We start from the raw sequence: 16,395 nt of genomic DNA on the forward strand, positions 1-16,395 counted from the left end.
ATGATGCTCCTTTCTGGCGTAAAGCTATTGATGATGGAATACATTCTATCATGTCAAACAGTACATGGATTTTATAAGATCTCCCTCCTGGATGTAAGTATGTTAGTTGTAAATGGATCTTTAGAAAGAAATTAAAATTTGATGGTACCTTAGATAAGTACAATGCTTGTTGGGTAGAAAAAGGTTTTACTCAATTGAAAGATATTGGTTATTTTGATACCTTTACACCTCTAGCTCGAATGATTTCTATTCGACTCTTGATTGCTTAAGACGCAATTCATAGTCTTTTAATACATCAAATGGATGTGAAGATTGCATTTCTAAATGATGATCTAGATGAAGAATTTTACATGAAACAACCAGAAAGATTTTTCATACCTGTTTAAGAACACAAAGTTTGTAAGCTTCTTAAATATCTTTATGGATTAAAACAAGCTCCAAAACAGTAGAATGAGAAATTTAAAAGAATAACGATTTCTAATGGCTAATCAATCAATGGTGATGATATTTGCATATTTAGAAAATTTCAAGAAAAATCTGGTGTTATAATATGTCTCTATGGAGATGATATGTTGATCTTTGGAACTTATATTGAAAGAGTCAAATAAACAAAATCATTTCTAGCTTCTCAATTTGAAATGAAAGATCTTGGAGAAGCTGATGTAATTTTGGGCATTAAAATCATGAGATCAGCTAATGGCTTGACTATTACTCAATCAAGTTATATTGAGAAAGTTTTGTAGTCACTTTGATGACAAATCTGCTCCTACACCATTTGATCCTAGCATCCAACTAATGTGGAACTCTAGTGATGTTTTCGATCAGCTAACATGTTCTCGGATTGTTGGGATTCTTAGGTATGTCATGCACTGTACCTGGCAGGATATTGGTCACGCGGTAGGAACTTTGAGCAAGTTTACTAGTAATTTCGGAGTTGAACATTGGAATGCCTTAATTCGTGTTTTAAGATACATGAAGGGTACAATTAATGTTGGTCTGGATTATTCTACATTTCCAGCTGTTCTTGAAGGCCATAGCAGTGCTACTTGAAATTCTGATCCGAATGACTGTAAATCTATTACTGCTTGGATTTTCACTTTGGCTGGAGTAGTGATCTCTTGGAAATCAAAGAAACAGACATGTATTACTCACTCAACCATGGAGTCAAAATTTATAGTTATGTCTTCTTCTAGAGAAGAAGTTGAGTGGTTGTGATCTATGCTGATAGATATTTCTTTATGGAGTAAGCTAATACCACATTTAACTATCTATTGTGATAATCAGGCTTTTATATTTCGGGCTTCCAGTGATTGCTACAATGTCAAGTCGAGACAAGTTCGTCTTAAACATAATCACGTGAGGAGATTATTCGAGGAAGGCGTGATATTGCTTTAATATGTGAAGTCTAGATTTAATTTAGTGGATTCTTTATCTAAAGGGTTAAGTAAAGAGTAAGTGGTAGAAACTTGTAATGGGATGAATAAAGCCCATTGTAAATTAATTATACTTTATGGTAACCCTACCTAATGATGTGATCTTGGGTTCAAAGGGAAAAACAAGTAAAGTTGAAATTGTGAAGCACATCAATAATATTCCATTTTCAAGTAAAATGAAACAAGATGTGCATGATTGAGATTCTTTTCTCTTAATAAATTTATAAGATCGATATCGATTGTAGTTAGTAAGAAAATTCTTGATATTTTTTTCAATATTTCTAATAAAGAGAAGGATGAGATTATATTCTCTTAATAATTCTATTAATCGATTTTGATTGGAGTGTGTAGGAACAATCTTGATAGATTTACCGATAATTTGCTGTAAATGAGGATGAGATTAATTTCTCATAATGAAGTTTATAGATTACTTGGTCGGTGTATGCAAAGTTACTCTTCATGAGTTCACCACACTAAGTGCGAAGCAGAGGCTGCTTCAATAAGATTTTAACAAGGAAATCTTAAAGCTCTTGGCTAAAAGGATTCAGGACACATGGTCGTAAGGTGTCAAAGGATTTTGATTTTTACCGGAACATAGTGTTATACGTGGAGTATTTTTGTATCTTCAATCAATGAACCACTTAGTTCAAGATTTGTTCACTAAGTAGTCAATGATTTAGAAATCCTTCACTAGCTAATGGTTCAAGTCCAAAAGACACCATTTTTGATGCATGTTGCTAGATTAAATGTCTCAAAATATTTTTTTGGATCTTTCAAAGATAAAAGAGAAATTCTTGAAACAAGTGGTGGAATGTAAGAGTTAGTGTTTCGATTAATTTTGAAACAAATTCATCCGTTAAAAGTTTTGAAAGAACAAAATATATGAATGTGAGTTGTAACAATCTTTTTTTTAGTTCTACATTATAAGATTTTGAAAGAGGCTTTTGAGTTCTAGGTTATGGAATTTTGAAATGTATGTTTTGTTTCATTTCATTAACCTATAATAAATTATATTTAATTAAAAGTCTTTTTCTTGCAAAACCTTTGTACTATAATTAAATTGAGTTTCTTTTAGTTGAAAAGATATTCACTCAAAAACTACTTTTCCTTTGAAAAATACTTGTGAGATATTAATCAAAAGATGAAATCGCCAATTCAAAAATAGAAGAGCAACATTCTTGAATGCTACTTGTTTGTGGCTTAGTTGAATCGTGAAGACAGAGTTGTAATTTATTCTTCCGATTGCTCATGGGAGAGACCACTCCAACTATCTTCAAGAAACATATTAACGTGTCTCTAAGCCAAGCAAGTTTTGTTTTGAATTCCTTGTAATTTTATAATTCTTGTTCATTTGTTCTAACACATACAATTTAGCCTCCTCAGATCTCATTTAATGGGACTACACTAGTTTATGTTGGTTACACCATTACGTATCTCTTCTTTGTATTTTATCAGCTATATTAGATTTGACCTAATTTTTTTTTGTTCTAACAGCCTAATCTCACATTATGATGATGATCTATCAATCGCAATCATGAGTTAGAAACTTTAACATCGGAGACTGATCGAGCACATTGACTGTATTTGCTGATATCTTTGGTTCCTCCAAGATTTTCACTTTGCATATATATTGTACAGTCACATACTTTAATTACTTATCGATTTCCAATGCCTCGAAAAACTGGCCGAGATAGATGAAAGCGCCTTTTTTGTTTTGCCTCTTCCTTATCTATAGAACAATGCATATACATCTATATACATTGTTGATGTGATAAAGTGTGCATTGTAAACTGATTATTTTCAATCCCAACCAACTCAAATCTCCTCTAATCAATCTTAATTTAGACATGAGCTTCTCTCAATGTTTTGTATCTTTTTAATATATTAACTTAAAATGATTCACGCAAGGCACGCCACTTAAATGATGAAAAAACAGTGAACCGGATAAGGCAAGGCCAGTCCAAGTCTTAATGGGTCAAAACATGCCATAGCCCTGGCCCAATTGTCTAAATTGGTGAAACTTGAAAGCAAATCATTAAATAGACGGTACTAACATTTAATATTATTTACAATTTGCATAAATAACTGTGGTTCATAACAATAAATAAAGTTTAGAATTCAACATATTAAACTATATACATATACACAATAATTCATAAATTTTTATGATGTTATTTAATTGTTTACATACACAACAATATGTTCCCAACCTAGTCTGGGTACCATTATACTTTCCTTAAGAGGCCGAATGCAATGAAGTTTGCTTCCTTGATGCTTGCTCTTTATCTACTGCAGGCTCACAAGCATGAAGAATAGCACATACGTCATTTTGTTCCAGAAACTGTTCAGCATTTACGAGAATCACTGGCGCAAATTCAAACACCAGTTTCTTGCACTGTAAAAACACAATCGCACACAGACAAAAATGTGAGAGTGAGACAGTAAAAACATCAGCATAGATAAACAGGTTATGCAATCTCTTTTCTGCATCGGAAAAAAAAGGGGGCATAGACTTGACTCGGCACACCCTAACGATACATCCTATACCAATGACAGTTCAAACAGGGCTTTTAAGAATTTTCAACTGAATTTCATAGGATACCAGTGAACGGATACAGGAATTCAGTGGCCTATGCAAAACTTTACGCAAAAGGTGTCGATATTTAAAGATATGATAAATGAAAAAATCACTGAACCAGATAACCCTGAAAATTCAATTAATAATAAAAGTATCACACAATTCAAAAAATTACTACAACTCATGTCAATGAGTTTTCATTTCGTAAGAAAGTATTCATAATACTTTCATTATACTAAATAGTACGCTTTTCTGCACAAGACAACGACAAGAGGTATGGTCTAGGGGGACATTGACAAGAGCTTTATCTTAGTGGGTTGATCGGTTCTTTTCATAGAGGTCAGAGTTCGACATTCAACGATATGTCACCAAAGTGCAAGACCAATGAACTAAGAAGTGAAATTTTCAGAGAATGTTGTTTTGGTATAGGTTTTTCAGTGTTGCATCGTTATTTATACTCTATGGGGTCGTTTGATTGGGAACTAGTTATACCCCTATTAGTAATATTTTTAATGCCTAGATGTATCGGCCGCTGCAGGGTTGCAAAATCATTTCATAGACACAAAATGTTCAAGAAAAACACCAAGTATGACACTATTCATATCTACTAGGAATTCAAAAAATTGATTGAAGAGGAAATCTGGAAATTATGAGCACACGTGCCGATTTAACTATGATCAAACAGTTACATTTCAGATGTTTCTAACCTTCTTAGTATAAGGTTCGATAGCTCCACATGCCTTCAAGAGCAGCTCAAGTATCTCAAACTGAAAGGATGACAAAATAAAAATGAGTTTTAACCAAACATATTCCAAGTGAGTATATTACCTACGTGTCCAATTACATAAGCATGATATTATTTCAAGCCGGCAAGACACACAAAGAAATTAACAGTTCCTTTACTTAATACATCGTTCATGATATCATGTACGAGGACTAGCGCTGCAAGTGTACAAGAAATCATACATGGAGTTCTCATTTCACATATGCACAGTCGAGTAAACTTTATTAATATATCTATATTACAGATATAAAGCAAAACATAATGTACCTGTGTGTCAGGATCTTTCAACTTTGATTCGACATCTGTAACTAGTTTGTGGCATAAATTGCAGTTCTTTCCAGAAAGCGCCTGAGAAATAATAACCACTTGTTCACAAAGGCCAAACTGTTGGCAAAAGTTTTCAGGTTTCATTTTGTTGATCTGTAAGAAGAAGAGAGGAGCATAATAATCCACGAGTATGGCGCACTGCAACCAAGAAAATCAAAGAGATCAAATCAGAAACCTCGCTATGAAAACCATTCAAAGTCTCATATTACGCAATCCAAATTAATGATCTGACAGCACAATGTGATGAAAACAATTGCTCAAAAAATAAGCAATTTCAAGGTAGATTACAAGTACCTCCTTCTTGTAAAATCGCATCTTCGAACAAGATTTGTGAAGACGGTCAATGATCTCTGTTTGGGTCTTGTTATTAGCCATGTAATTAAGTGCCTTGGCGGTATATTCTTCACACAATGTGCACAACTGTTCACTTCCATTAACTTCTTCCAGAGGTTGAACTTGTCTCAGTTCTTTTAGGTTATTAATCTGCAATACTGGTGCAATAAAGCCAAGATACATATTTTTTTAACATTAGCATCTAACTAACACAATAATGAAACTATACAAAATGACTAATACATCAACCAGTTCAAATCATTTTCTACTAAACATTTTGGTAAGAGAGTACACTAGGCTAGCAAGTAGGATTGACATAATTTACAAGAAAGATGCCTCGCGTGGAAAAAACCACTTGTGTATTAATTAATGAAGTCCAATAAATGTATATTAGAATTGATCATAAAAAGATACAAAGATTGCAAGTTTGAAAAAAAACTAGGAATCCCTAGCCAAGTAGATATTGTGCTCGAATCAACTATTGACATGAACATCTTTAGCCATTGTTTGATCCTTAGCCCTTTCCAAGTTGAAAGGAAAACGATATGAAAATTTGTTTATTTGACAAGATAGAAAGACTTGAGGAAGTGTACTAGGAAGGATCAATGGAAGGTATGGTTTATTTGGTGAAGAAGGAAAAAGGTTTTCTGATTAGAGAAAGGTTGGAGTTATAGTACACAAGGCAGGATAGAAGTTGTTATTAGAAGAGTTTTTGAGGAGCTGTCGAGTTAGTACTTAGTCCTCTAAAAATCTATAGGACATATATTTTTTTCTTTTTTTGAGACATTACAAAATGTTCGATGCACTTCAAAAAATTTATGAATTTTCATATTCAATTAACTATGTGAAATTATAATACTTAATGTTTTATTTCATCAATCATATTATTGTGCACATATTTTCTTCCACAACTAACAATATGTCAAATTAACATACTTAACTCTCTGGCTAGTCGAATTCCGTCACATGAAATAGGATTGAGGAAGTAAATATATAAACTACAAGCAGCAGTATAGCAGAAAAGCACAAACTTCCAATAAGAGACTGACTACCAAGGAAGTTCCTGTTAATGAAAGGAAAGCCAACCATTGGAGACACCAAATTTGTAAGTCCGAAAATAAGGTTTATAGGGTTTTTGTTCATTTTGTTTCTCAACTAGCACACATTACAACTGTCCCATGACTTCATATACAGAGATTTACAATTGTAACCACTATTAAAATGAAAAAAGAGAAAGTACCTGAAACATCTTCAGTTTCTGTTATCAGGACAGCTAATTCTCTAGCAGCACAGACCCAGCTAGAACCAATTATGAAAAGACACAGGCAGAGCCTCAAATCCATGCTGCCAGGAGAAAACAACCAGTCAGTCTAGATTGAGGAAATAGTAAATTGAAGCACAGAGAAAGAATTCTACCAATAGAAATACTAATAGCATATGAAGAATGACAGTAGAGAGAACAGAAGGCTGTTCGTTGTCCTATACTGGATTAAGAAGATCTTTTGTCCCACAAATGATTATCTTTCAAGAATAATAACAAGAAAATACACAAATGAAGCATATGCTTCTCAATAGACTTCCTTTAAGGAAACAGGAATATACGATCACACAGAACTATTCATTTCATCATGAAAAATACATTCAAAAACCTTTAACACAAGGATCCCAAGAACTTTATGTTGCACTGCACTAACAAAAGTGTTTTCTCATTATTAAGTATCAGAATCATGCCTTTGGAACTTCAGCCAAACAAAATGAACAAAAGCAAATCAGAGAAGATCTCAATTCAACTTAGCTTGGCCAAATTCAGGCTCGTCACTTAACCGTAAATTTCCAATCAAGTCACTCTTGACTGTAGTACACATGGTTGGTCAGGAAACTAAGACTAGTCATATTATCTGCCTCAAATTCCTCCTTATTTTTGCTCAACATCCGGCAGTCCTGACTTCTGTTTTAACCATGGTGTCTAAGTCAAGCTAGTGCGCACCCAACTAATTCATGGGGTACCTGCTATCTACCACCAGCACAGTTAACAAGCAACTTTATCCACCAAAGTTTGGACAGATAGGAAATAATTTATACTTAATGTTAGAAAAAGAAACAGCAAAATTAGAAGATAGTTTAACAGCTATGATAAGAATAACAAAAGAAAATGAAGAAATAGACAAATCAAAAGAAATTGAAAAAATAAAAATACAAGTAAAACAAGAAGTACAAAATTTAGAAGAAATAAAAAATACAAGAATAAGTGAATTAGAAAAGGAATTAGTTAGGTTAAAATTATTATATGAAAATAAGCAAAAACAAAAGGAAAAAGATAAAGAGCTTGAATTAACTAATGAAATAAAAGAAATGGAACAAAAATTAAATGAAGATATTGAGATAAATGAAGTAAATGAAATAGATGAAAATGAAAATGACCAAAAATCAGAAATAAGTGACATAAGTGAAACATATACAGAAATCTTAGAACAGACAAATAAAATAAAAAAATTGGAAATAAACACAGGAGATATGAATAGACCCAGTACGTCAAGAGTCAAAACCCCAGATACTAGTCCCAGAAATAGTCCTAGAGCTAGTCCTAGATGGACACCACCAACTTACTATACAGAAAGTTATCAACAATCAGATAGAAATAATGCAATATGGAACAGTAGATTGAATAAAAATTGGATACCAAAACCAATAAGTGAACAATATAATTTCTTAGATTTAGATTGTGTCACAGACATAAATAAAGCAATATTACTATGGACAGGAAATATATCTAAACAGTTAATAGATAACAAAATAGAAACAACAAAAACACCAAGATACATAGAAAGAACATTCGTAGGAACAACAAAATTATGGATAGAAAATCTACCCTCAGAAAGTTTAGAAGTACTTAGGAATGATAAGAAAATGGATAGATCCCATCAGCAACAAATATAGATATACTAGACAAATATGAATCAGCAATAAGAAGTGAATTTGGAGGTATGACCACGGATATAAGAGAACAAAATAGAGAAAAAATAATAAATAGACAACTTATGACAAAGTTAGCTATATGTAAAATGTGTTATATAGAAGAATATACTTGTGCATTCAAAGAATATTATTACAAAGCTAAATACAATTTAGATGAAGCAAAAGAAATAAGAAAACAATATTTTACAAAATTACCAGAAACATTTAGCACAAAAATTATAAAGGATTGGAATAATGAAGGAATGGTAGATACTTTAGGAGCTAGAATAAAATTTCTATCTCAATGGTTTACACAATTATGTGAGAACCAAAAAGAAAAATTAAAAATGGAAAAAGTACTAAATAAAAATTTATCATGTTGTAAAAATAAAATGGCACCACAGTTTGGGTGTACAAATAAAAAACAAGAATCCAAAAGATATAAAAATTATAGAAAAAATAAAACTAAGTATAAATATAAACAACCAAGACGAAGGTATTATGAAAAAAACTATAAAATGAAAAGACCATATAGACCTAAAAGAAAAATATCCCAATGTACATGTTATAATTGCGGAAAGATAGGACACATAGCTAGAGACTGTAAATTACCTAAAAATCCAAAAAGAAAACAAATTGCAGAAATAGTTATAGATGATGACGAATATATGCAAATAGAATACATAGACTATGAATTAAGTGAAAACGATAGTATATATGAAGTATCAGATATAGAAACTGAAAATGGAGAAGAAAATTTAGATAATGAAATAGAAGAAGAAGAAATATAATGTCTGAAAACGAAATAATATCTAAAGAGAATTATGAAGATGAAGAATCATCACACCAAAAAATTATATTTGATAATACACTTTTTGAATAAATAAAAGGAAAAGGATTAGATTTAAGTGTTGAAAAATACTTGACATACCTATACTAAAAAACTGGTTTAAAAGGGAGAAAGAAGAATACTATGTAGTTAGTAAAAAAGAACACATCATAGACGGTAAATATACAAGCGGAAAAGCATATATACCTATAATAAGCAAACGAATAATAAATAAAGAAATACAAAACATAAAAAATAAAGAAGCTATAAAATATGTACATTTAGGAGGAACGGAAATACTAATAAAAGCTTGTTTCAGAGAAGGAATAGATACACCCATTGAAATATATTTAGCAGATGATAGAATAAAACATCCTATAGAAAAAAGTATAATAAGTGCAGTTAAAGGAAATTTAATATATCAAAAATTTAAATTTATAATAAGTGCTAATTATACAGTAGCATTAACAGATACAAATATAGATAAATCATTAGTATTATATTGGAAAATGTCAGGAATAGAGTTAGCACCAGGAAGTAAGGTATTCACAGCAAGATGTAAAAATCTATATATATTAACAACAAAACATAAAATAACAGCAAGAAATAAAATAGATAAAATAAAAATAGAAAATCCTTTTGAAAAAATAATTACGGTAATAGATAATAATGACTATAGTTATAAAGAAATGGATACAGAAAGAAGAATTGGAGATAGTAAAAGAAAGATTGAGTACCTCAAGTACACCAAATACAAACACATTAAATATGATGACTAGAGCTTCCTCATCAAGAATGAGTTCATCTAAAAGAAAATATGAAATATCACAAGATTTAGAAGAAATAAATTTATAACAGGAATAATGGACCAAAGAAAATATAAAATATTGATAAACACAGGACAAAAAGAAAATCATATAACAAGAGAACTAGTATTAGAAGAAGAAATTATGAAAACAGGATATTAAACCAGATATTACACACCTATGATAGACACAGGAGCAGAAGCGAATATATGTAAATATAATTGTTTACCAGAAGATAAATGGGAAAAATTAAAAACACCTATGGTAGTAACAGGATTTAATAATGAAGGAAGCATGATCAAATATAAAGCAAAAAACATAAAAATACAAATATGGGATAAAATACTGTAACGACCTGTTTAGTCGTTTTGAGCAGCAGATTTTATTTCTGGAAAAACAGGCTGAGGCGACGGACCCCACGACGGACCGTCATGGGCACGACGGACCGTCGCAGGGTCTCGTTTCAAAACACTTAGAAAATTTAAAATTGGGTACTGAAAATCGACTCTCTGAACTTCGTAACGGAATGGCAGGACGGACCGTCACAGGTGTGACGGATCGTCACAGACTCTTCAGAGAAATTGAGTCTCTGAAGTCTGTGACGGAGCAGCAGGACGGACCGTCGCAGGCGCAACGGGCCGTCGCAGGCTGCGTAATCCCAGTCTGGGTCAGATTTCTTTATACGTTTTAAGGGACGTTTTTGACTATTCCTGCTTTAATTATAAAGTTAGTGGGTTAATGTTAATAAATTTAATTACTTGGGGGTTAAAAGAGGTAACCTTAAGTTAATTAGTGGTTATTATTGCCATCTTTTATTCTTAATTATATGCTAATTAGGGTAAAAGAAAGAGGGTTGAATAAAGAAAATAGAAAGAACAAAGCGAAGGAAAGAGAAACGATAGAGAGAGGATCGAACGAGAGGAAAAACACAAAGCTTGGGAAATTGCTTGCTTGATCACGAATCTTCGGTGGAGGTAGGTTATGGGTTTTTTTTATGCTATTCGTAGTAAACTCTTAATAGCAAATGATATGTATGGGTAGTATTGTAAACCCTTCTATATCTTAATTGTATGTTTGCATAAATGTGATTATATGATTGTGATAAAATAAGCATGATGAAGCTATTGAATCCTAAATCTTGAAAGATAACCCTAATCTACTTTATTAATGATGATGCCTTGGTATAAAAGAAGGCTTGATGAACGAAAGTAGTGAGATTAGGGGATCGGGTGCCCCGTTCCGGTACCAAGATAGTATATGAGGATCGGAGTGTCACGAATCTTCGATGGAGGTAGGTTATGGGTTTTTTTTATGCTATTCGTAGTAAACTCTTAATAGCGAATGATATGTATTGGGTAGTGTTGAAAACCCTTCTATATGCTTAATTGTGTGTTTGCATGTTGTGGTTATATAATTGTGATGAAATAAGCATGATGAAGCTATTAAATCTTAAATCTTGAAAAAGAAACCCTAATCTACTTTGTTAATGATGATGCCTTAGTGTAAAAGAAGGTTTGATGAACGAAAGTAGTGAGATTAGGGGATCGGGTGCACGTTCCAGTACCAGGATAGTATATGAGGATCGGAGTGTCACGTTCCGACACCAGGATAGTATATGGATCGGGTGCCACGTTCCGGTACCAGGATAGTATATGAGGATCGGAGTGTCACGTTCCGACACCAGGATAGAATATGGATCGGGTGCCACGTTTCGGTACCAGTATAGTATATGGATCGGGTGCCACGTTCCGGTACCAGGATAGTATATGAGGATCGGAGTGTCACGTTCCGACACCAGGACAGAATATGGATCGGGTGCCACGTTTCGGTACCAGTATAGTATATGGATCGGGTGCCACGTTCCGGTACCAGGATAGAATATGGATCGGGTGTCACGTTCCGACACCAGAATAGAATGAGGATCGAAGTGTCACGTTCCGACACCATGATAATATATTGAGGAGCGGAGTGTCACGTACCGACACGAGGGGAATAAAGATAATGAATCTTGAAAGATGTTAATATATTCAATCTAATGAACCGAATTCCCAAATGAGTATGATAAGGAGGCGTGAGTCCTCATTGATGTGTTTGGTGTTGTAACCAAGGGTTATGGTAACTGTAAATGCTGCATGCTAAGGATATTAGTTGATTTTATGATATTGCTTAATATATACTGTTTTCTATTTTGAGTTGGCCGATGATACCTACTCAGTACCCGTGTTTGTACTGACCCCCTACTTTTATGTTTTCTTCTTTGTTATTTGTGGAGTGCAGCAAACGTGCCGTCGTCTTCAACTCAACAGTAATTCTAGCCAGTCTTCGTCACACCGGATCTTCAGGGTGAGCTAACGCTTCTAGCTTGGACTGGATCTTCTTCCTCATGTCTTGATGCCTTGAAGTTCCGGCATGGACTAGCTTTTATTTGTTTTAGCTTCTTAGAATACTCTTAGTTTAGTAATTTGATCATAGATGTTCTTGTGGTGATGACTTCCAGATTTTGGGGATAATAATAGTTATTGATTTTGTTAATGAGTTAAGTCTTCCGCATTACTTTATGTTGATATTACATTGAAATGTTAAGGTTTAGATTGGTTGGTTCGCTCACATAGGAGGGTAAGTGTGGGTGCCAGTCGCGGCCCGAATTTGGGTCGTGACAAATACTAACAATAGAAGAAATGTATAATTTCGAATTTACCACGAAACATATGTTATTAGGAATGCCATTTTTAGATAGATTTTACCCACATATAATAACAAAAACACACTGATGGCTTACTACGCCATGTGGCCATAAAATAGGAGCAAAAAGAGTAAAAAATAAACAACGAAAATCTATAGAATAGATTAAAGGTAGTGAAAAAATAAACCAGGAGATGGAAAATATAAGTGAAAAACAAATATCACAACTATAAATCATTATATTTGCAATAGACAAAGTTAAAATAATCAATAAACAACTAGAACAATTATATAATGAAGACCCATTACAAGGATGGGAAAAACATAAAACAAAAGTAAAAATTGAACTAATAGATGAAAATAGTATAATAACACAAAAACCGTTAAAATATAACTTTGATGATTTACAAGAATTTAAAATAAATATAAATGAATTACTAGAAAAAAATTATATACAAAAAAGTAATAGTAAACATACAAGCCCAGCATTTATAGTAATAAAACACAGTGAACAAAAAAGAGGCAAAAGTAGAATGGTTATAGACTACAGAAATTTAAATGCCAAAACTAAAACATATAACTATCCAATACCTAATAAAATACTTAAAATAAGACATATACAAGGATACAACTATTTTAGTAAATTTGACTGTAAATCAGGATTTTACCATCTAAAACTAGAAGAAGAATCTAAAAAATTAACAGCATTCACAGTACCGCAAGGATTCTATGAATGGAATGTATTACCATTTGGATATAAAAATGCACCAGGTAGATATCAACATTTTATGGATAACTGTTTTAACCAGCTAGAAAATTGTGTTATATATATAGATGATATATTATTATATTCTAAAACACAAGATGAACATATAAATTATTAGAAAAATTTATACATATAATCAAACACTCGGGTATAAGTTTAAGTAAAAGTAAAGCAGAAATTATGAAACCACAGATAGAATTTCTAGGAATACAAATAGATAAAAATGGAATAAAAATGCAAACTCATATAGTACAAAAAATAATTACTATTGATGAAAATATAGATACAAAAAAGAAATTACAATCATTCTTAGGATTAGTAAATCAAGTAAGGGAATATATACCAAAATTAGCAGAACATTTAAAACCATTATACAAAAAACTCAAAAAAGATGTTGAATATCATTTTGACAACAAAGATAAAGAACACATAAAAATATTAAAAAATTATGCAAAAAATTACCAAAATTATATTTTCCTGATGAAAGTAGAACATTCACATATATAATTGAAACAGATTCAAGTGACCACAGTTAAGGAGGAGTACTAAAATATAAATATGACAAAGAAAAGGTAGAACACCATTGCAGGTATTGCTCAGGATCATATACTGAGGCACAAGCAAAATGGGAAATAAATAGACAGGAATTATTTGCATTATATAAATGTTTGTTAGCATTTGAACCATATATAGTTTACAATAAATTTCTTGTAAGAACAGATAACACACAAGTAAAATGGTGGATAACAAAAAAGTTAGATGATTCAGTTACAACGAAGGAAATAAGGAGATTAGTATTGAATATATTAAATTTTACATTCACAATTGAAATTATAAAAACTGATGAAAATCTTGTTGCAGACTACCTATCGAGAAAAAGGAACTCAAACTGAACCAGATACAATAGAAGAAGTACTCAAAGCCATTACTACACTTTCTACGAAGGTGGACAGTATGGGAAAAGAGTTACAAAATCTAAAAGCTAATAGTCAGCAGCATGACTATAAATATGCGGAGCTACGCCAACATGCAGAGTTACGTCGATCGGAAGACGCAAAAATTTCAGAACTAGAAGGAGACGTTGGGAAACTCCTTAAAACCCATAACATTAACATTGCTAATGTTGCAGGTACAAGTATAGCAGCTATGGAAAAAACCACATCAAAAAATATAAACCTAAACAGCTTATTTACAAAACCATTTATTCCAAAGGCACACATAGTAGAAACCCCAACACCACAAACATCTACATATGCAAGCTAGTCTACACAAGGAAAAGAAAATATATAACCATATATCCCAAACTTACATTGAAAACCTATACAAAATTCAGACTTTTTTAAATCTCAAACCTAAATCTAGCACAACTACAGAAAAAACCCAGGATTATTTAACCCAAAAATTTCAAGGCTATAACAAGTTAATTGCACAACCTAAAACCAACCCAAACTTAGTTAAAACCTGTTACAGCTATGGATTACTTAATACTGTATATACATATGATGGTACAGAGATAAGTGGAATCCCGGAGATCCACAAAGCCTTTTTAATATACAAAAGAATTACAAAAGGAAATTTATTTTTTATAAAATTTTATACGGCACCAGCTGAGATACTTTATGACGAGATAAAACCAATGATCCAGATAGTAAAAATTGGATTAACACGAGAAATGATAATACCGGAAGACATAGGGCAACAACCAGAGATACCAAAAGTTGAGATACCCAGTTTTTATGCAAATAAAAGAATAATTGGATTATCAACTATTATACAAGAATTAGCTAACAATTATCTACAAGGAAATGCTATATGGAGCTACTATTCAAGAGATCATTTAATGATATATGTCAATTCACGAGAGATAAGACAAACAGATATGGAGGAAGTCCAATAATGGATTTTATCCTTATTAAAACCAGAAACTACTCCAACAACTAGAGCGATAAAACAAGGATTCATCTCCGAAGAACTAATGACAAGATATTGCAAGCTAATTGGTCACAAATATCCAGACCATATATGTTCCAAGTGCTACCAAGGTGATGACATAATTCCAGACGTACAACTGGAGTAAGCTGAGAAGAAGAAGATAAGGAAAAATAGACATAAAAATATATGTACAAAATTAGTCATAGTCATTATCGGCCATTTGGCCAAAGTTTATTTTATCTTCTTGTAAAAAGTCGTAAAGTAAATAGTGTCAAGAGTGTCAGTAGGTCCTAATCATAAATAGTAAGAGTCAAGTTACTGTGTAAATAGTAAAGGTCAAGTAACTGTGTAAATAGTAAAGGCCAATTGTATTTTAGTAAAGATGAAAGGTCATTATGTATGTGTATAAATAGAGGGTTTCCCCTCATAAATAAAATCATCAATCTTCCAATCAATCCTCTACTATCCTCTTCTCTCTACAATATTTCCTCTTTTCCGCTTCCACCCAAAAATTGGTATCAGAGCTAGCTAGCTAACTAATTAAGCTAATAACCTTCATTGACCACATCCTTGTATGCTCCAACTATTTTTACTTCAGGACTAAAGTTTTAGCCTTGAACTAATTTCAGCCACTCTAGAGTCAAACTAATCCAAGTACAAAACAGATTTGGTACCTCTTACTGCAAAATCATCAGAATCTATTGGTCAGGAATAGTCAGGATACTGTAGTACACATGACTGGTCAGGAAACTAAGATGGGCCATATTATCTGCCTCAAATCCCTCCTAATTTTAGCTTGAAATCCGGCAGTCCTGACTGACTTCTGTTTTTATAACCATGGTGTCTAAGTCAAGGTAGTTCACACCCGACTAATTCCACGGCTACCTGCTACTTACCACCAGCACACATAACGGATAAGTTTATCCACCAAAATTTGGACAGATAGTAAGAAATCACCTATTATTGTTGT

At 32.4% G+C, this 16,395-nt stretch overlaps 1 protein-coding gene and 1 pseudogene across 7 annotated transcripts in view; one reads left to right on the forward strand and one right to left on the reverse strand.

Annotated features, from left to right (window-relative positions):
• Positions 1–3,483: 3,483 nt before the first annotated feature.
• LOC101253930 (uncharacterized) overlaps positions 3,484–16,395 on the reverse strand; it is a 29,474-nt gene continuing 16,562 nt past the window's right edge. For 4 of the 7 annotated variants that reach the window (XM_069289263.1, XM_069289262.1, XM_069289264.1 and 1 more), the window contains exons 2-6: positions 6,696–6,799; positions 5,417–5,613; positions 5,063–5,260; positions 4,719–4,778; positions 3,484–3,828 (exon numbers count right to left, since the gene is read on the reverse strand). In XM_069289263.1, the coding sequence (XP_069145364.1) occupies positions 3,670–3,828; positions 4,719–4,778; positions 5,063–5,260; positions 5,417–5,613; positions 6,696–6,798 (717 nt within the window). In that variant the 5' untranslated portion in view covers position 6,799 and the 3' untranslated portion in view covers positions 3,484–3,669. Of the gene's footprint in view, positions 3,829–4,718; positions 4,779–5,062; positions 5,261–5,416; positions 5,614–6,695; positions 6,800–9,976; positions 10,045–16,395 lie in introns of all 7 variants that reach the window. The other 3 variants (XM_069289259.1, XM_069289260.1, XM_069289261.1) reach the window with 1 other exon arrangement.
• On the forward strand, positions 14,472–15,390 carry LOC138338441 (uncharacterized; annotated as a pseudogene).

This window comes from Solanum lycopersicum, chromosome 9 (genome assembly GCF_036512215.1).
Source record: "Solanum lycopersicum chromosome 9, SLM_r2.1".
NCBI lineage: Eukaryota > Viridiplantae > Streptophyta > Magnoliopsida > Solanales > Solanaceae > Solanum > Solanum lycopersicum.